The 21,543-nt window shown below is 47.2% G+C and overlaps 1 protein-coding gene across 2 annotated transcripts in view; it reads left to right on the forward strand.

The window, feature by feature from the left end:
- The window catches only part of larp4b (La ribonucleoprotein 4B), a 33,135-nt gene that overhangs the window by 3,849 nt on the left and 7,743 nt on the right, over positions 1-21,543 (forward strand). The window contains exons 2-16 of one of the 2 annotated variants that reach the window (XM_086204446.1): positions 3,037-3,170; positions 11,386-11,539; positions 13,148-13,321; positions 14,478-14,556; positions 15,603-15,739; positions 16,190-16,293; positions 16,682-16,792; positions 17,666-17,719; positions 18,642-18,848; positions 19,223-19,329; positions 19,432-19,695; positions 20,114-20,159; positions 20,324-20,494; positions 20,861-21,051; positions 21,368-21,479. In XM_086204446.1, the coding sequence (XP_086060572.1) occupies positions 3,090-3,170; positions 11,386-11,539; positions 13,148-13,321; positions 14,478-14,556; positions 15,603-15,739; positions 16,190-16,293; positions 16,682-16,792; positions 17,666-17,719; positions 18,642-18,848; positions 19,223-19,329; positions 19,432-19,695; positions 20,114-20,159; positions 20,324-20,494; positions 20,861-21,051; positions 21,368-21,479 (1,992 nt within the window). In that variant the 5' untranslated portion in view covers positions 3,037-3,089. The remainder of the gene's footprint in view (positions 1-3,036; positions 3,171-11,385; positions 11,540-13,147; positions 13,322-14,477; positions 14,557-15,602; positions 15,740-16,189; positions 16,294-16,681; positions 16,793-17,665; positions 17,720-18,641; positions 18,849-19,222; positions 19,330-19,431; positions 19,696-20,113; positions 20,160-20,323; positions 20,495-20,860; positions 21,052-21,367; positions 21,480-21,543) is intronic. The other variant, XM_086204447.1, reaches the window with a different exon arrangement.

Consider the following 21,543-nt stretch of genomic DNA (forward strand, 5'->3'; position numbering starts at 1 on the left):
GAATCCGCGTCTGTACCCAGTAGAGGACCGTCTGGGAGGGACAGCTGGTTTGTCCCAGCCAGGTGGCTGTTGTTTCACCATGCAGGGTCTCCAGACGGCCGCTATGGTGTCATGTGAAGAGTTGGTGAGCACCAGTGATCGACCATTAATTATTGCGGCCAATTAACGGCTTCGATATTAATTATTTTTCACGTTATCAGCATTTTTTCCAATTCTTTTTTTTTCTACTCAGTGATTTACCAGAAGATAGAATAAACTCATGGTTTGGAAATTGAATGTTTGCGTTCAGTGACCCTCCTGGCAGCCTGAAACAGCTCGTGTTGTCGGAGTTATTTCATTAGCCTGGTTGTTGGTATCTCTCAGTGCAATCAAAGTTCGCACTCGCTTCACTTTTTCTAAATCGTACAGAAACTTACTGAATTAAAAGGCAGCCTTGTGTTGAGGCTCGTTTTGCTGTGAGAAGTTTGAACATTGACTGCAGTTCTTATGATTGTTAATAACCTATGAAGATGAAAATGGGAAATATTCAAGTTACTTTTTTTTTTTGGTCAAAATCAGAAACTGCGATGAACAATGTCTGATTTGTCCTTTGGTGATCAACAGTCTCCACCACCTGTGCTCACCTTCTCGCCTCACAATCCTCGTGTTGTGGTGAGTTGATGGTGCAACTGGACTCCTGACCCGTTAGCCGTCCACTAGTCTCTCCCAGCACGCTCACAGTGGAGGGGCGTGATGGGCGGCGTCTGAGCCGGGGGAGGGAGTGTGGTGTTTTTCTGTTGATGCAACCGAACTTATGTTTTTCTGCTTTCATAGCACTTCGCATCAAATTCATTTAATTAAAGTGATCAGTATTCTATTGAACTCTTGTCCTCCTGACGAGTGTGTTGGGCTGATGTGTACTGCTGCTGCTGTCGTACCAGACCGCCTCTGAAAGCGTGTGCAAAATGAAAGCGCTTGAATCTGTCGCTGAAGCAAGTGCTCTGTGTTCCTCAGCTGATCGGAACATGATATTCAGTAAAGCACACTCAAATTGAGGATTTGAGGAATCATGGCCCCTCAGGCTAGAGGAGTGTTACCCACCCAGTCCCAACATCATCATCGCCTCACAATATGCAACGGAATCGCTATCACACTGCAATAATATCAGTTTATTGCAATTAAATTAGAGCAAAATCAGAGCTGGGGTGGCGTGGCTTGGAGGAAGAGCGGCAAGCAACTGAAGGGTCGCAGGTTCGATCCCCACTTCCTTGGTGACCATGTCCACGCATCCTTAATCAAGATACTGAGCTCCTAATTGCTCCTGATGGCCCTGGGATGGACTGGTGACCCGTCCAGGGTGAACCCCGCCTCTCACCCAATGTCAGTGTCGGCTCCAAGCCTTGGAAAGCTCTCATCTGGGCGCGTGCACGGAAAGAATTAAAAAATCCTGCTGGTGGTTCACTTCCGTGGCTACGACTCCACCCTACTCTTGACCTTCATGACCCCCAAGTGGAGCTCAGCGACATGGCAAAGATGTCGCGTCCCTTTATTGTCATGGCAGCATCTGATTTTGTCACCATTCTTAAGGTTTTCAGTTCTGTTAAGAATATTTTGGAAGTTTCAGCCAATTCGGACCAGCATTGCTCACTGCTACTTGGGGCGAATGTGGCGTCTTGTTCCTCAAACGTTTGATGAATGAACTGTTAAATTCTAACATGTAGATTACATGTGTTTGCTGACTAACTGCTGCAGGCTCTGCACTTGTAAGCAAATGAACCAGAACCAGAACTCTTCAGGTGAATTTGCGTGACGTGTTGATGTCCTCCTGATGTCATTGAATCACGCGTAGCAATCAAAGCAGCGCTGCCTGTCAGTTCTCTGAGCTCCTCAACAGTTTTACACCCCACGTGATGACGTTATGTTGCAGACACGACGATGTGAAGTTAAGCAATGTTTCGAGGATTACGGAGCAGAACCGATGATTACGTGTCTGTAACGACACAGACCAGCCGACCTGGACTTGGCATCGTTACGTTCTCCAGCCTGTCGGGGATCCAGACCTGATGCAGAGCAGCAAAAATGGTCATGCAGATCATAGTTAAAGACAGAAAATGCCAAGTACGCCGACTCATCCACAGTGCTTTCCTTGTGTTGTAATAGACTGTGACGCGGAGGGAAGAGAGCGCCACATCTTTGCTGTGTTTGGTGGATGTGCTTGTATAAATGGAGGCAGGGAGCAGAGCCCAGCAGCTAATTGTGTCATTTAGTGGAGGGAGAAATGCGTGGCGTCTGAGTCTAGAACTGCGACAGATAGAATGTCCCCTGACAATCAGTCTGAAGGATCTACTGTATCTGTAACGGCAGGTTGGGGGTAGGTTCTAATTGTTGAGGGTTTATGGCTGCCGTGTCACACACTCCTGCTCCCCAGCTAGATTTATGAGACCTGAACAGAACTGCACCTTGGGATGGGATTCCAGATTATTCGCCTCGTCACCTGTATCACCTCACAATGGTGCTGCCAGGCATTCAACTGGCTATATGTGTGTTTAGCTGTCACATAACCAGGGATTGTAAGCAGCTGAGATGCTTCCTGGTTTAAACATCTGCTGAAGCTGTGCAGCTGAGGGGAGGAGCACGTGTGTCAGGGCTGCGGGATCGTCCCTCTCCTCCAGCGCCGCCGTGAAAATCAGACTCAAGTGTTGGAAGGTTTCAGTTTGATAGCTGCTAAAATTGTGCTTGGATGAGTTACATGAAGCCTGGTTTTAGAGCCCTGTCATAGCTGTAAATGTTGGATTTAGTTCAATATTACACACTTCATCATGCAGAATAGTTTTGTACACAAACAAGGCTGAATTCGTGAGCTCTTACAAACCAGCTGTTGTGGGTGTGTGGTGGTGTCTCCAAGCTCGCCAGTCCTCTGTGGGCTCCCACGAAGTCACTCTCGGCCACTGCTCTCTGCCCTCGTTCATCTCACACCTGTTCCGATATTATGCCGCAGTCGTGTGATCAACATGCGTTCCACAATCTGATATGTTTGTCCCTTCTGCCCTCCTGTAGCTTACTTGGTGACACAGAGACTTCTCCCTGAGGAGCCAAGAAGCAGACGGCTCATGACTTCTGACCAGGACACAAAAGTTGTAGCTGAACCACAGGTGCAGCAAGTACAAGAGGCAAAAGAGAACGCTCATTTGGTAAGTCTGACTTGCACACAGACTCGGACCGTTGGAATGCATTTCGATGAATTTGTGATTGTGTGTATATTTGTTTATTTTTGTTCAAGTGACCATAGAAAGGGTTGACACCGAAGGTTTGTTCTCTACTTTAATCATAATTTCCTGTGTCATTGCATGATGTTGATGGATGGTCCAAAAGTTTTCAAATCAAATGATGTGTCTTTGGTCATCAGTACCAGGAATGTGTCAGGTGCTGTTTTTGGGCCAGATGCTGGAAGGTGATTGGAAGAAATGAGATCAGCGCAGTACTTCCTGCACTTGAAGTGAACACATGAGCAAATATCTGCCATCGTCAGACTCCAGCACTTCCCGATAGATCTGAGATGGGCTGATTAGTTACCAGCTGGTTGGTACCGATCCCAAAAGATCAGCCTAAATGGTGACATGGAGGAATGGTTGTTGAGGAGTGAGCTCAAGCTAACCACTTGATCAGGGACGCGATGATTATTTTAAACTTTTACCTCAATAGGATTAAGGAGCGGTGATTATAGAGGCTTTTTTTCCCCCCCAATACTCTTTGAACGAAGTCTTTTCTTGATCTCTCCATGGGTTTGCGGAGGTTCTGTTGGTCAGGACATTTTCATGGCGTTAAAGCATTGACTGAAGCAGCGGCCGAGGTTTGACTCCCGTGCTGTCATTGGGTGTGACGATCAAACATCCAGTTCTATCTTCTAAACAAGCTGGAACTGGTGGTCTGCATGTTGTTGCTTCTTACTCCTGAACACAGTGTTTCCTTGTTGCCGTTTTTTATCTTTCTTTATTTCATTTCATCTAAAATAGATTTTTGCATCTTGGAGGAGATGTTCTCAGTTTCTTTATTTTTGACCGTAACACACAATCAGGAAGGTTTGATGATGGCGGGCGTGAGGGTGAAACCGCGTCTCCACAGAGGAGAAGAAACGCACGTCGCTTTGAAACTCTCCTCCTAAGCAGTGTGAAGTCCGCAGTTTGATCTGGATGCTACGTTCTGGAAGGTGAACTGGGAGGAAGTCCAATCGATTATTCCCTGGCGTGTTGGGACGATGACAGCGGTGCAGTCAGGTGACCTCACAGCGCTCTAAGGACAGCAACTGTGCGCGTAACCCCTGTGAATGTCACTCATCTTTTAATGGTCATGAACTCATTGGCTATTTTTTCAAATTCAATTAAAAGCACTCAATGCAGTTAATACTTCCTTTTAAGATGTGAAGGTCGAATTGCCTCCAAACAGCAGCCTGGCGTTGGCATGTCCCTGTTATGTTGGAATTCCTATCATGTTTATGTCAGTTTGTCACTGAAGCCTCACGTGTTTAACGTGCTGGACTCTCACTGAGGTTGAAAGCTTTTATGCGTGTTGAGGAAGTTAATACCCAGAAACTCCCGTTCTTAGCTCTTGAATCAATAAAACATCAGCGGCAAATGATTACAAGATGAGAGTCTGCTACTGTCTCCAAGTCTGTGTGACACCGACGCAGTTGAACTGTACTTTCATCTTTCTGGTCCCTCATCACTGGGATTCCAATTTAGTGAGTGAAAATGTTCTCGATCATTATTCAGGGGGAGGATTTCTAAAATAGAATTTTCCCTCCATTTGTCCGTTGTGGTTCCCAGTGTTGAGCTTTGAAGGAGCAATTCAAGGAAAAAAAACCTCATACAACTGGTTGTAACAGTGCTAGCAAACTAGCTAGCAAACTAGCTAGCAAACATGCTAGTAAACTTGCTAGCAAGCTTGCTAGTAAACTTGGTGGTTTTGATTCTGAGGCGACCGTCGATGGATTGAAGCTGCTGAATGCAATGAGCTGGTTCCTCTCCAGCCCACACCGGGCCTGGTGCCTCTGGAGTAGTGAACTCGAACCCGCAGTTCTGCTGCTGACTTGAATGATAGAGAGGGAGCCTGCGGCTGAGTTGGGCTACCTGTGATTTTAGAAGCTATTTTTAGAAACGTTGCAGCAGATTCATACTTGCTGATCAAACCTGTTGATTCACTGACATAATTGCTCTTCTTTCCTTTGGGCTGCTGATGTTCAGTGAAACGTCTTCATCAGGCCGGCTCTCAGTCGGCTGAATATCCCGAGTCGGGTACAGCCACAGTAATTACTGCACAAATGTTCTGCGAAATTGTTCATTTGACATGTTTCCATGTTCCGTGTCTGACTGTTGCTTGCTAATTAGGAACCGCTGTCTTGGCACATGTACTCATCGTACTGTCACGCCGAAGTGAGGCTTCAGATGCGTCGTGACGTTCGTCCGTTAGCCTGAAAACGGAGTAAAGAAGGAACAAAACGTGCTTAGAACAAAGCAAAGGGGATTAATGTGGTGGGGCGGCAGCGCTGTTCAGGCTCAGGTATGAACTCCTCTTTGTTGTTGGCTTGTTGCGTCCTGTGTGAGTAACCTTGCATTCTGTCCCCAGAGACTCTTTAATTCATTTGCAGAGTCTTTATGGGTAATGATTGCTGCACAGCTCCGCAGGTTTGATTGATGGCAGCACACGGGACTTTTCCACCGAGACTTGGTGAGCTACACGCAGGTCCAGATTGGGATGCTGCACCAGCCGCTCGTCAAATACCATTAAAGTCTGGATGTGCTGTGTAAACTCCGGCTTAACAAACTGTCAGTCATATTTCTGGTTCCACGCCTCATTACATTGAAGGTGCCGCAGCATGTAACTTGAGCCACGTCGAAATGATGTCTTGTGCTGCTTTCAGGGACTAGAACATAGCTTGCAAATCACAAACATTACATAATTATGGCTGAGGGCAACGGATCAGCGAGGGTGTTCATAAAGGACGGTGAAACCCTCAGCCATACTCTCAGCTGGTATGATGCTTGATGTCAGCGCTTTGCTCCAGACTTTCAACCACAATCAAGCACGGAGGCTTTCACGGCACAACCAGGTCTCTCTACCTCACCAGGATGGGACATCGGATTGGGAAAACTGCGACCGGGTGGCGTTATCGACGTTAATCATGGATCGAGTGACACGGGTGAAAAGAGTCAAGGTGCCGATGGCCCGACTGCTGCTGATTCCACTCAATTGACCATGAATCCACAGAAACGAAACGTGACACATTGGAATACATACAGATTTAATACATGAGTGGACATTTATGCTCTTTCAATAACCTTCAACACTACGAACGGTACACACGGCCTGTAATTTACCACTCGTGTCAGCAGAGGCTGCTGCCGTGATGTTGGACGTGGGGACGCACTGCTGCTTGAAATGTCTCCGGTATTTTCCTGAGCATGTGGAGGGACGGCGGCTGCTGCAGTCCAGAGGAAGTCAGAGAACTGGAGTCATTGTGTACCTGTGTTTGTCACAGAGCAGCGCCAGGACACCTCTCCATGTTGCACTCATGGGTTTCAATCGACCCTTTAAATGGGGAATAATGTGGAACTCAGGAAATGGGAAAGGAGTGAGTGGATGGCCTGAAGGCGTAGAAAACCTTATTTTTCCTGAGAGCTCTTAACTTAGGAAATGGAAAGAACCCCCTGTTGTTTTCCACTGTCATTTACATGTGACCAAGATTGGAAAGAAGATTGGCAGCGAGAAGCACGAGGGAGGAGGGTCCTCCTAATGGAGTCCGGTGGGCGAACGCTTCAGGCTGTTGGTCTTATTACAAGTCATGATTAGTGGTAAGGAAAGAGGTCAGAGCACCAAATTGCTGGTTCCAGATTGGAACAGACAGTTCAGTTTCCTGATCAGAGCACAATCTGATAATCGACAGAAAATGTTCCCCCCTTAAAGATTTGCTCCTAAAAAAAAAAGTCATGACGAGAGCGCTAACCTTTGTTTCGGTTTATATACTCAGCTCGGTAAAACTGAACGTGTGAACACGTTAGATACTCAGTTGATTAGATGTTTGTATCTTTTGTCTTGATAAACCAAATGTAGTTCACCGCTGAATCAGCCATGTGCCAAAACAAGCCATGTGGTGCTACCAAACCCTTGTGAGTTCCACCTCATTCCTCATTCACACACACATGCACACACACACTGACACCATATGCCTTGCACATATGTGTCATGAACAGACCAGATATCAAACATGACTTATTTATAACTGTACGTTTCATCCGTTATGGACCAAAGTTGGAAAGATGAAATATCAAGACGTCTCCAGCAGGAATGTCGGTGTAACCAGCGGAATAGCAGACGCTTGTTAGCCAAAAGCAGTAAATGTACGACCTAGAAACAAAATCTGTTTTTGTTATGTTCTTTTACGTTCTACATCAGGCTAACTTGAAGCTAGAACGTGAGTGTCTGCTTGACTTAAATGCCATTATTCAAGTGTGTACGCGGAGTGTGTGTGTGCACGTCTGCTTCCCGGGCAAATCCTTGTGACCGTGGCGACAGATACCGACCGACATGTGCTAGAAGACATATTTATTAGAGACTGAATACATGAAATCGTCTGAACCCTCGAGCCTGTCGGTCATCAGAGAACCTGTTGATCAGAGCGGATCAGTCAATAGTCGTGTGTTGTTTTGTTTCCGATCGGTTCTGCTCCGTAAATCACATGACCATCATCCATTAGCATGGGCGGATGCTGGAAAATCGGTTCGCAAATGCATGAGAAACAAACCATCAATACAGTATGGAACCTGGACTCGAATGAACAGAAGTGCTATGTGTCTGCGTGGTCTGCGGCTGTGGCGGTAGAACATCAGCTGTACCCTGCAGCCACGTGAATGGAAGAAAACTAACATTTATTTGATGGAGGCCTATTGGTCTATTTTACATAAACAGCAGTCAAACTTTCCAATAAACAAAAACAGATTTACAACACAAAAACAAACCTTGAATTCTCTGGCACCGAAGGCCCTGTGGAACCGGCATAGTTGCCGAAGTCACCCGTGGAGGAGATTTTCTTTTATGGAACTTACATAGCAAATAGTAGCCAGATTAGAAGCAGACGAACCATGAAAACAGTTTTAAGGAAAACAACCTCTTTAGCTGCTGCCTGCTAATTAACAATCAGACACAGCCGACCGAAAGAAGAGTAGAAATGAATTCATTATCTGAACACAAAGGTGCCGTGTTTTAACCGGCTCTAGTCAAACATCTCGTCTGTATCCGCACAGCTGGATTGTCGTCTTTGGTTTTGTGACCACTACAGTTCTGTGTCGTGTGCGACTTCCTGGTGAGAACGCAGGCCGGTTCCGTTGACAGAACAGAGGTTCAGAAATTCTTGAATGCTGCTGCTTCAGAGCTGAAGAGGACTTGAACTGAAGTCTAGTTTTGGCCCGTCAGCAGTTGATGTGATATGAGCTCGCAGAGTCGTCACGGTTCCCATGAAAGAAGCTGAAGCTGCGCTCGAGCTTCATCCAACTCTTGAGTTGATGTCTGAGGAAAATGAGCCTCGAGTCTGCAGTCAGACCGATAAGTCCAAATTCAACATTTTTTTAAAATGTTTTCTCCCCTGAAGGATTCGGACGGCGTGTCTGCTGTCTGTGTCTGCCATCAGAGGCAGTGAAATAAACCCAGCATTGCGCCGGCTGCCCTGCCATGACACCGACAGTAACTCCTCTCTGTCCTCAGCTCATGACGAATCACATCGGCTCATCTCCTCCCAAAATACTCCCTCAATAAGGGAAGCGGCTAACCTTTTCCTCCTCTGTGGAGGAAGAGAACATTTTAGAATATTAAAAGGTCAAGCGGTGCCCAGAAACATATACTTCCTGTGATGTCAGCAGGTGTTTCTATGGCACCCAGCTCGGGTAGGAGTGGGAGTTCTACAGTAGCGCTGGCTAGATTATTGGCAGAGGCGTGGGTGTGTGTCTGTCTGGCCAGACACATCCCAAATGATCTCCTGGTGCAGCGCTTGTGAAATACGACCCAGGAACGCTGACCCTTGCTGCTCTGCTTGTATCAATTCTGGATCATTCCACCTCAATTCCTCACTCTTGACATGTCTGCATGATGGATGCGGGTGCTTTTTCTTTTTCTCAACTTCACTCCAGTTGTTTGTGAAATATTTGGTGTAACCCAAGGGGCTGAGGGCTGATTTAATTTGAGCTACGCCTCCTGGTTGATTTGGCACGTGGGCCACGAGAGGAAGCTGTGTGTGAGCTCAGGTGTGCACCCCAACAGACCCTCTACTGCACCAGCGTTTCCCTGAAAAGTGACTCAGTGCAGCAGCCACAAAACAAAAGCAGAGGCTGCTTCTTAACAGGAGCAAGACAGCCAGTCAGCTTGTGCAACGTCAGCTTTGCCCACCAGGACAGCCGAGGCTGTCATCAGATTTGTTGAATCCACCCTGCTGCTTGACTCAGAGCGGCCAGACAGAGCGTGGCAGCGGCTGGGATTCGATGGGAACGGCAGTGACTGAGATGTGGTGCTGGAGACTTCAGTTCAAACAGCACCGGTCATGAGTCTTCCTCTGCCAGCTTGTGGTGATGCGTAGACTCTGTTTATGAGTGTCAATCATGGACTGGATGCAGTGGAGCCTTGTACCGCTGCCGCCAGGAAGTGCCTGGCCAGCTCTGCCTCAGGACTTCAATGAAACACTGGCTCTGACTACGGCTCTGGGCTACAGTCTGTTAGCCTGTGAAACCTACATGCTGGACCGCTGCTTGGATCCTGTGAGTATGTCTGGCCGGCAAGCAGCTGGGCTTACTGGGCCTGGTCCCGGTCAGCTCCTGCCTCAGCTGTTGGAAGCAGGTCCTGTCAAATGTGGGTGTGAGGAGGACTGCTGGCAGACGAGGGCGTCATCCTACATGAATGAGTGGCTCTGGTGTTGAAGTCAGCAAACCAAACGGAAGCTTTGAGATTTCTGTGTATTTGAATCCCGTTTGCCTCTTCCAGCAGCAGAGTGTTTGTTTAGTCAGCCTCCTTTGAGGTTTCTGCTCTTGTCACTAAAACACTGCTAAACACAAGCTCATTAATTTTCACAAACATCCAGTTACATTGCGTTTTAGATGTTTTGACAGGAGGCTCATCATGGAAGTAATTGGTCATTGGTTTCCTCAGAGTTTTATTCCTGAGGATTATTGCAGATGTTACTGTGGAAGTGGAGTCCGCTGGCGTCGTGGATGAGGAGTATGACAGTCAGTGTGACAGGGGTGTTAATATCTCTGCTACCTCTGTGTGTCATGACCACATCGGCTGCTACAAGAGACCCACACCCAAAATCTGCCACCAAACAGTCTGCTGGAGTTGCATTGTGGGTGCCTGGTTGAAAGGGGAATGCATGGAATTTGTGCGCAGCTTTTTATTTAGTTCCCTGATGTAATTACTTGTCCACAACAATTCATTCATGAATCACACAATTGGAACAAAAATAGATGTCCTTGTCTGTAAGAAGCGGGCGAGGCCACAGGTTTGTGCACTAAAGTCTTTAAATCTCACGTTTTGAACGTATTTGTAGAGATGGAAAATCGGATCGGGAATGTCGGAATATGATGAATGCTAATCTGAATTAGAGGGACTTGAAACTAGAGACTATGAGCAAGTCTTAGTTAAAACATTTGTAGGATGATAAATTGTCTCAGAAATTGTTGCTTTTATTAAAAAATATTTATGGATTAAGAATATCTTAGTATTTTTCACATTCGAATTCTGATGTCTGACTCTGAAGATTCTAAGCAATCAAAAGTTTGTCACTCTGAACTCCTGGTCATAAGTTACTGTCTTAATGTGTTATAAATGTACTAAAAATACTCCTTTAAACGACAATCGTGAAAAATACCCACAAAACCCCGACCCACAGAAATGTGTGGGAATCACTGAGTTCATGTCTACAGTCCAGGTGAGAAATCAACGGAATTGAAACTTTTATTGCCACCTGTAAGATGCCCCCCGCTGGCCACTTGAAGTAATGCATTTGCAAGTTGTCCTTCGATGGTGTCCCTTTTCAGAGCTTCTGTTGGTCCGGCTCTGATCTCTCCGTAGCTTCAGCTGCTTTGTGATGATGTCAGGGGGATGGTGAGGGTCTTCATCGGAGTAAATTCTTCACTGGAGAGAAGCAAGCGTGTGGCGCTCCTGTCTGCATCGTTGTGTACGCCACTTGAACGTCATCATGTGTGCTTACGTGCTGAGACTGATGGTCGGATCTCTGGTCATGACTGAGGCTGATAACCAGCTGATTCAGTTTCCTCTCCAGGAGGCCACTCCGGATTCTCTCCTGCCGGCTATAGTGGATATGGATCCGCGAAGGTCAACATCTCTGACTGAACTCTGCTCTGTTTACAGGAATCCGCCAAGGTTTCAGACCTCAACCCCAATGCGAAAGCATGGGCCAACCACATGTTTAGCCTGGACCCCAGTGGGAGTGCGGACACCACAACTGCTGCCTTGCAGCCATGGAAGGAAGGCTGCGATAGTTCAGCCGACCCCGGCCCAGAAGGTTAGCCTGCCGTCTGCAACGGGAAATGTGTTGCTTACACTCCTCCTCTGGCTGTAACAGTTAATGTAACAGTTCTGATGTGCCGTCCGCCCTATTTTTTACTCATCTGCCGATGCTGTGTATTTGTGATAATACCCTGATAGCGCTGCGTTTGGCCTGCTGAAATAAGAGTCAGGCAGGATTTGTAGCCGTCCTCGGTCTGCTCTCGTCACATTTCTTGTCATGTTGAAACACCTCTTTAATCATTCATATTCAATTTAGTGCGAGCTATGAATATTCCAGCCTCTGTCGCTGTTCCCTCCACACAAATGATTGTAATCACTCCTTCTAATGTGGCCGGCCCAGTACAGTCGGTGCAGAGGTAGTACGGATATGGTGGCGAAACCCAAACCATTGATTAGTGTGTCGTACTCTGATTGACGCTGTGGCCTATTTCATCTCCTGCCACTGCAAGGACTTTCATGGAATATTGATGACAGAAGACTGGTGGTTTAATGTAGTCGCCCATTCATGGAGCGAACCGGTTCCCTGCCAGCTTGAACTTATTTCGGCTCGCGCTCCTCCTACTCGTTCAGGCCTGGGCGTGTCTGATGTGACGATACTGGATCGCCATCTGCCATTACGGGGGGGTCGTTGGTGTCATGCTGCAGTGCACAGGCTATCATCCCTGCTCTGTGCTCACGCACGTGACGCATCCAAAACCCCCCAGTAAACGCCACCACTTTACCAGCAGGGTTAAAAGATTTAGTGTTTTACAAAGTTTTTACATCTCCGGTGGAAGTAGTGGATACTTGAGGCACTACGTGTGTGTACCTCGAGACGGTAGCTCCTCAATGCCCTGGTTGCAGTGTCACAGGTTTTCCTGCTGACGTTAAGAATAAATGTCTACAGAAGTGATGATTTTTTGGACATTTGGCGGTGAACCTACGATTGCTCTCTAAGTGTGAAGCTGAAGCAGCGGTGGTCTGAGCCTTCGATCACATGATCCAGCGTGAGTTACTGCTAGTTAACGTAAACATTTGCCAACAGTTCAGCATGTTCCTTGGCTCTTGTGTCAGAGGATATTGGGATGGGCCCAATAAACACAAAGTCGTATCTCTACTCTCGACTGGATTTTGGCAAGTTTTTAAAGATGTTTTGAGAACTAAAATCTTAAGCAATTCGCCAACTCTTCATTTAGGAGTCACACTAAGTGTCGTGTGTGCATTCGGGCTGTTTGTTAGTGAATAAGTGCTTCAGCTGAACTGAGCCAACTTCTTTACCGTCACAAAACAGCCTCAACACAACTCGTCATCGGGCGTTGATACACACAAAGCCGCCATACATGTGGGCGGAACCTGATTGTGGGAAACGTACTGTTGTGAAACCGTAAATGAAAAACCGTCAGACGGGACGTTTGAGAGAGAGATTTCACCCACACTTGGATGTATCAGGAGTATTTGTATACATGTGAGAAGTGGAGCTTTGAGGGTAGTCAGTAGTTTTGAAGAAGAAAACACTTCTTCCTCAGACCCCGGCTCATTGATGACGTGCTGCTGTCTGCCTGATCTGATGAAAGTCTCAGTAGCTTTTCATAATGCTGGTGATCCTCCCCCTTGGCTGTTGCAGGCTATGAAGCCAGCGATGACAAAGCTTACAAGGAGCCCCTACTAACAGACCCTGATGAGCCTCCACCGGTACCAGTGATGTTGGCTGAGCCGGCCCCCGTGGCCTCCGTCACCCTGGAGTGCTCTGAGCCCACCTACACAGAGTTCCCTGAGTCTGGGCAGCCGGGGCAAACAGGTGGGCTGCTTTCTGACTGGCCGTCGGTCAGAGGAGGACGTGCTGATCCAAATAGCAGCGTCACAGGAAGGTGCACTATTTGTTACAGGCTGACGGTGTATCGAAATGCCACTTTAAACTAAACACCGTGGTGCTGCAGAGACGTCCTGCCTGCACACATTCGTCAAGTTTTTGGAAGTCATCTAACTTACACATTTTAAAGTTCAGAATATTCTGTACATGTAAATGCGGTCAAAGACCCCTCCAATTTCTCAAATCACGTCACATTTGCAATACTAGTCCAAATAATTGCTGTCACTTTTTTTTCACCCCCCAAAAAATCAGGCAGCGCTAGTAGTAACTGAGCGGGACAAAGAAAAGATGAATCGGTAAAACCGAGGAGTGAACGTTCAGCCCTTCAGAGCCTAAAGGCTGACTAGGATAAGGAGGAGGAGGAGCATCCACACTTGCTCTGACTGCCCTCCAGTGAAACTCCTGTTGAGTGATGCCAGCAATATGGTGTCTTCATGTGACTTATCCAAGTCTCAGTGATTGGAACAAGATGGCGTCCTGGTGTTAGGAGGTGGGCACAGCCCCGAGTAGCAGACCGGGTCATTTAGAGGAATACAGTGGCCACATTACCAGCTGTTTGTTGTTATCTTTTATTTATTACAGCATTAAAGTTTCATTAACCTGCAGCAGGTGCTATCAGCAGCAAACCATTTATCTCTGGATGCCCTCACCCTTTAAAGAGCAAGGCCACATGATCATCTCCAGGGGGGCTGTTGGCGATGCAGCGTGTAAAAAACAAACAAACACCAAAATGTATTTGCTCAGAAGGACGAAAGCAGAGATGAATAAAAGAAGATGAAGAAGAAGCTTGTTATTGATGGACAGGGATCTCCGGATGTTGGTTTAGTGACCAGACGTGTGTTTGTCTCTCATCTGAGTGAAGTCGTCAGTAAACGCCATCACAAAACAGACAAGTCACACAGGAATCCTGCTTCTTGAGATTTGAATCCAAATCCTGTTCCTACCATCCTGCCGTTTAGTTTGTCCGTCACGTGTCATTGGTCTCAGTCATGAATGACTTGATCAAAGAGCCTGAGAGTTTTGGAATTGCACTTTAAAAAAAAAACAAAAAAAAGAAGATCTAATTGCCCCTCTGTGTCCACAGGCAGCGACGCCCAGCCAGAGAATTCCCAGGAGGGCTTGAGGGAGCACCTGAAGAAGACTCTGGAATTCTGTCTTTCTCGGTGAGTCGACATGGAGACTTTAGAGGAATCGTGGCCACAAAAAGTTGGTGTCCATCTTTCTCTTGTCAGGTCAAGTCGCACCAGGTTAGGTAGGGAGATGTAGCAGAGCCTTCAGAAAACCAAAGCCGCTCCGTCAGGTGTTCAAGGTGGATGTTTTTAAAGTACGTTTGGAAGTATTGGTCAGTGGAAACAGTGAAATTCACTGCTTGCTGAAGATGTTTGTTGTCTTTTGAAAACGTCTGTTGGTTTAGTCACGAAAACAGGAGCTTGAAAATGATAGGTGATAGGCTTCTTCTTGCCAATGCATTCATGTTTATCTTGTGTCAAACCTCGTAGCTCGCCTCTGTTTCTAGTTTGGTATGCGCTGATAAAATCAGACGTAAATTCTTTGGTTTGTTTTTCATGTAAACAGACATTTTAGAGAATTTGTGGTCCCAAAAATTTTCCTCAAATGTTGAAAAGTCATGGAACTTTGTTGGAAAAAATTGTGCGTGAACCCCAAGCCCCGTCTTGGACCAGCCCCCGATGTGGTGAGACTTGAACCCGCGTGACTCGTCACATCTTGGCCGTCATTCCAAAATGTTCCTGGCGTCTCCAGACAGCAGCGACGGGATTGGTGTGAGCTGGTACTTGAGAACAATTCAAACTTTGCTCTGCGTTGTTTTTAACTTGTTGATGACTCTTCTTCTTCTACTGTTTGTCACAGCCATTTTACCTGTACTGTCTTCTCCTGGCAGCATGAAGTAGGAATATGAACAAGTCAGCTGATGGAAACCCAGAGTTTGCTTTGGTTTGACGTTCAGTGTAAACACAACTGCTGTCACTGGGAGGTGAAGCACCTGCTCCTGGTTGTCCTTTTTAACTCCCAGTTGTGGAAGTGGAGCAGCCATGGATGTAACAGAGGGGCACTGAAGCAGTTCCAAGAGGGACCGCTGTGACCTTCATATCAGCAGCCAGCGAGTCCTCAACGTTCAAACCCTAAACTGAGCTGCTGGATGTGAGGAGAGCGTCTGACCAACCACACCTGCCTCTTCTTTGTCCCTCAGGGAGAATCTGGCCAGTGACATGTACCTCATCTCCCAGATGGACAGTGACCAGTATGTGCCAATCGTGACAGTGGCCAACCTGGATCACGTCAAGAAGCTCAGCACTGACGTGGAGCTCATCGTGGACATATTACGCTGTGAGTACGCGGCGCCGGAGCCTGCGTGGGGGGACCAAGTGGGCATGTGGAATGTTTATCAGCATGTGTTTGGGGTTGATTTCCCAGGAGAGCTTGTTAAAGTGCAGCCAGCAGAATCTCACCTGCTTGTGCTTGATTTATACACATCCTTAATTTACTTCTTCAAAATGAATTCTTTTTAGCTGGAAGATGCTCACTGATGTGTGGATGGCCAAGATTTTGTATTTGAAATGGACTGAGACTCTGAAATTGGTTCCAGTATCAAATTCATTTTGCTGCGTTCAGACTTATAAACCTTTTATTGCCTGAGGATTACTGATAATTAACAACTTGCTTTGTAATAGAAGAAGAGTGACGGCTCTTAGGTAGATGTCACTGACAGGGACAGAGCCTCTACGTCTGCACAGCGTGACTGTTAACTGTGACCTTGTCCCACTGGGGTGTCTCCAGCTCTGCCATTGGTCCAGGTGGATGAGAAGGGTGAGAAGGTGCGACCCAATCAGAACCGCTGCATCGTGATCCTCAGAGAGGTTCCAGAGAGCACGCCCATAGAGGTCAGTGGACGGAAGTCTGTGGTCTTGGTACTTAGGCTCAGGTTTTTGCCACTGTTGCAGTTTCACTCACCGCCAGAGTGATTTTGCAGATTTGTCTCTGGTGTGGCAACCATCTTCCTCAGCATGACTCGTCATCCTCATCTCAGCTTCTTCAGAGCAGCTTACAGCATTAATTGTTCTTTCACTGGATGTGAAATGACATCAGACAACTGTAATGACCACATCCGCTCCAGGGGAACGTGACAGACACGCTGACTTTCCTCGGCGACCCTGAGCTCTTCTACAGAGCTGGATCACCTCCCTGCCTCCAGTGTGGTGTTTTCTGTACTGGTTGATTAAATGCAAGTGACACTCATTCTGTTGCCACCTTTCTTGTTTTGTTTTGCAGGAAGTTGAAGCTCTCTTTAAAGGAGACAACCTTCCCAAGTTCATTAACTGTGAATTTGCCTACAACGACAACTGGTTCATCACCTTTGAGTCTGAAGCAGATGCACAGCAGGTAACGGCAACGGTCAGGGAACACGAGTCAAGTCCTCAGCTGAGGAACACTGAGCAGGGGTTGTTGTGTTGTTGGGGTCAAAGCCGGCCTCTCCACCGCCCTCGGTCCTGCTGTGGTCTGCATGAACGCCTGTTGTATCCTGGTCACCACACACTCTCTGCCTCAAAGTTGACACATGAAACGTGAAAATAAGAATAGGCACATCTGGCCTGTCATACGTGAAGTCTGTATGAGTCTCTGAGGAAACAACACAATCTTGTCTCACTGATTTGGGGTCCAGAATTAATGCCACCAGGCACCAAATGTGGGAAGATCTCAGGAGGCCATCAGTCAACTGCCAGGCGAATGTCTTTGTCAGAATAATGTGAAAACTTCACTTCATAAACTCGTTGCTCCTGTAAACTCAGAAGACCTGAGAGGTCGTTGGAGGGCAAAGTTCTCCCTCTTTTTTCTTTTTCTTCCATCACAGCCTGTTAATCATCACATAGAAAAGCAAAAATCCAAGATTCAGATCTTTACGATTTGCTAAATTCACTTCCTTATCAGCGGTTATCACTGTTCTGTATTCATGACAATAATAAGCAATGAATCTGCTTATGTCACCATTTTGACTCACCACCACCGTGTGTTGGTATCTGCACGACTCAAATAGGCTGGAGCTGTAATGCTTTATATTTTGGCTGGTAAATAAAAGGTTTGAAGGCTGAAAATCTTCATGTACGTTCAACCAGTGAGCCCAAGTCGTTTTTGGACCCTACAATCACGAGCCAGGTTTCCTCTCCTCCTCAAGTCACTCGGGTGATCCTACTGTAATTGATCTGGTGCTGGTGTGTTGATCAGAGTATTGGTGTAACTGTTGTTCTCTTGATGAAGGCATATCAGTATCTCCGGGAGGAGGTGAAGACCTTCCAAGGGAAGCCGATTAAGGTAGGAAACATGACGATGTTGGTTTGCTGCTGCTTGACTTGAAGCATGGCAGCGGCGCTCAACATTTACAGTCAGTGAAGCAAAGCAGCGGTGGATGTGGAAGCACGGGGGAGCTCATCTGTGCTGTAAATGTTGGGTTGCGAGTGCTGGTGCGTGACGTGTGTGTTCTGTGATGACTGGACTGTTTCAAGGTGACGCGCTCCGGGCCAACAACGTACTAATTGTTGAATTTTAATTAGTGGGGGACAGAACAAAGTTATCACCTCATGCATTATACAGTGATGCCAAAAAGAAACGCACATTAAGGTCTTGGGTTTAACGATCACAAATCACTGACGTTCTCGTAGGAGGTTGTGCGACATCACACTGCAAAGACTGTCTGAACTCCGGCGGCTCATATCAAGGTCAACGCCGTCAGACCTCCAAGTGATGAGCAGTGAATTAACGGCACATATGAATATTTTATAACATGAACTAATTGAGCTGATGAATGGATCAGAAGAGACTGTATTCATAAATAAATGAGTTAAAAAAACAACAACTTTGAAGTGAAAGGTAAAAAAAAAACAAGAACTTATTGGCAAGTTTTCAGTTTCAGCAAACTTGACTTCCTGTTGCAGCTTCGTTTTTGTTCCGTTTCCTCTCCCAGTTTGCTGTTATTTCATGTTGAGTTGTTGTTGATTGGTTTAGAGGATTTATGCAAATAAACGTTTTATATCACTGAAAATGTTCCGTGTACACACTTCCACCCGCAAAGTTATGAACGATCCAGTTTAGTATACAACATGACAAAATTAAAGATGTCACCAAATATCTCAAGTTAATCGAATGATAATAATCATAACAATATGTATTGTTTGGTACTAACATGGCTCAAATATACACTCAACTCAAAGAACCACATTTATCTGATCTCTACCAGGCGAGGATAAAGGCAAAGGCAATCGCTATCAACACTTTCATGCCAAAGAACGGTTACCGACCGGTGGAGGTGAATCCGTACGCCCAGCAGCGCTACACGTCCTACTACATCCCACCGGTGTACAGCCCCCAGCAGCAGTTCCCCCTCTACAGCCTGATCACGCCGCAGGCCTGGTCGACCACACACAGCTTCATCGACCCCTCGCTGGTAAGATGGCGCCCGAGGTTTAGAATCCAGATTCAAGAAGTTCACGTGTCGAACGCTCAGCTGACATTCCACACCTTGAGCTGACGAACCAGATTATTTTACAGTCCTTGAGTTCACGTACACGTCAGCGTGCACGTGCATCAGTTTATGCCAGACATTCACAGATTTCTCGGCTTCACAAGAACTTCATTAGTTAGCATTTCTCCTTCTGTTCGTTCTTAAATTTAAACGCGCTCAGGTTTCCTACGTCTGGTCAGCCTCTGGTGTAGTGAAGCAGCTCTTTAAACCTCTGTCCTCTTCGACTCGGTTCTGTCACCTGATGGTTCTTTGTGTTTTGCTGTTAATGCCGCTGATGAATCTGCTTTGTTTACCAGGTCGCCCCGTTTCATAACAACCAGTTCATCAATGGATTCACCACATCTCACAGTTTTAAGCCAGCGACTTCCCCCCTCACCGTCAGACACTACTCACCCAGAAACAGGTTTGTCTTTCCAAACTAAGCAACCACAAAACTGATGACAGCTAGAAGAGCGATGGAGGGAAACAAAGGGTCTGTTGCCTGAAGAGTTTCTGGTTCCTGCAGGAATCACAGCAAACCTCACCTGAGGCCGACTGTCCCCACCGTGGAACGGAGCGGGGGGCTCCTGGACAGCCCCAGCCTCTTCCCCAGCTTCCCCAGTGAGAGGCTTAATGGGGTCCGCAGCAGTCCCCCCACACGACTCCCCACCAGCCAGCCCAGGACCAGGTTACCCTCCACCGCGGCCTTTCCCCGCAGGGACACTGTGGGGACGGGGCGGGTGACCGAGCCCGCCACCACGGACTACTCCCTGGGCATGGGCCGAGGAAGGTACGCCCCTGCTGTCCTGCATTCCTGTTTGAACGTAAAATGACCAGGTGAATCAGAGTGAGCACAGAACAGGTACATCTGTAGTTTGGGTGTCAGAGAAAAGGTAAATTTGAATTATCAGCATTTGTTCTTGAATATCCAAACGAGTTTGGAATCATTTCAGATTCGTCCAAGTTGTTTTAAAGAAATAAGAAGAGGTGACCACCACAGCTGAAGATTGTAAGATTGGTTCTTGAGTCCCAAGAGAGATTTGGCTCAATTCAAGCAACAATGAATTGTCTCTAGAGTAATGGGGGTGGTAGATGAGAGGAACTGTAGAGTGGGGGGGGCTGATGTCAGGCAGCTGTGGGGTTTCAGATGAAGTCAGTGATTCAGTTTGAATGGATGTTTGTAAATGAAAGTGTTCTCTGTCTTAAAGGAAAAATATTTCTGCTTCTAGGAAAAAGAGGGACGAAAAGTTTACAGTAAGTACAGTTTTAGTCCTTGTAGTCGTCTTCAGCATCATCCTTGTTACGCTTGTTGTAATCGTAGTGAGTCACAGCGATCACGTCGTGATGTCACACTTACTGTCACCGCTGCTTGCCGCCTGAGCATTGTTTTACTGATCCTCTTTATTGCTGTCGTGCAGAGAGTGACACCTCAGTCGCCGCCGCCACCTCCCAAACCACCGTCTCCCAGCTTCGAATTGGGTCTCTCCAGCTTCCCCCCCTTACCCGGAGCAGCTGGTCACCTGAAGACAGAAGACGTCTTTGACAACCGGCTGGCCAGCAGCGTGGTGGTTGGAACTGGCAAGGAACGGGTAGGGAGGGGCTGGGCACTGCTGGGGCTTTGCGTCTCCACAGATAAATACAGGTCGTGTGCGGCAGGTTGAAGAGTTAAAGCTACGAGTCCCTGTGGGGATTCTGAGAAAGGAAACTGGATCATCACGAGCCGACACCTTCGGCCGGAAATAAGAACGCAATTGTGGAGAGTAGAAGTATCTAAACTTCTGTCACCGCGTATCCAGAGTTCAGCAGATGAGCTGTGTTGTTGTGCTTTTGTGTTTTTGTACTGTTAAAACGCAGTTGACACTCATGTGCAGATGTCTAACAGGTTCATAGCTAAGATTGTTGAATGAACGGGTTTCACAACCATAAGTCTGTCCCACTCTCATCTCTTTCTACAGAACACGAATGCTGACTCCAGTACTGGGGGGGCCCTCTCACCAGCGGGCCCCAAAGAGCCTCTGCGGTCCTCCGCTTCCACCATGCCCACGAGCTTCCAGCCCTCGCCGACCACTCAGACTCCGGCTGCGGCCCCGACACTGACCCCAGCCACTGGACCCCCCCACAGTCCTGCCCCCTCCCTCCCAGCAGTGTAAGAACCGCTCTAAAGCCGCCATTTTTGAATGTGAAAGTCGATCAGTTTCCACATGGTTGGATGGCAGCTGTGTGTGCTCTAACTTTGGAAGCTACTGTAACGACATCACAACCACGTCAACCAATCATGAGGTCCACACAAACATAGAAGCCGGTGACATTTAAGGAAGCGCTTCCAGCTCAATAGGATCTTTGTGTCCTGACTCAGCAGCTGTATTTGTCCCTCGGTAGCCCCTCATCCTGAGTCATGGGGGGGCTGGAACCTGTGCACGTGTGCGTTTGCAGCTCCTTACACACGTGTGGGTTCATTTCAGGGAGGTGAAAGTGACGGAGGTGAAGCCCAAGGAGGTGCAGTTGTCTGTTGAGCGAGTTCCTGGCACTCTGTCCACTGCCAGCAAGTCGGTGCAAGTCAACGGTGCCGCCACGGTCAGTACTTCCTCTTGTCCTGTCATGGACATCGATCTCATAATGAAGGAGAAAACCACATCAT

The sequence above is a fragment of the Aulostomus chinensis genome, chromosome 5, assembly GCF_037954235.1.
Source record: "Aulostomus chinensis isolate RoL2024-O1b breed Wild chromosome 5, RoL_Achi_v1.0, whole genome shotgun sequence".
Lineage (NCBI taxonomy): Eukaryota > Metazoa > Chordata > Actinopteri > Syngnathiformes > Aulostomidae > Aulostomus > Aulostomus chinensis.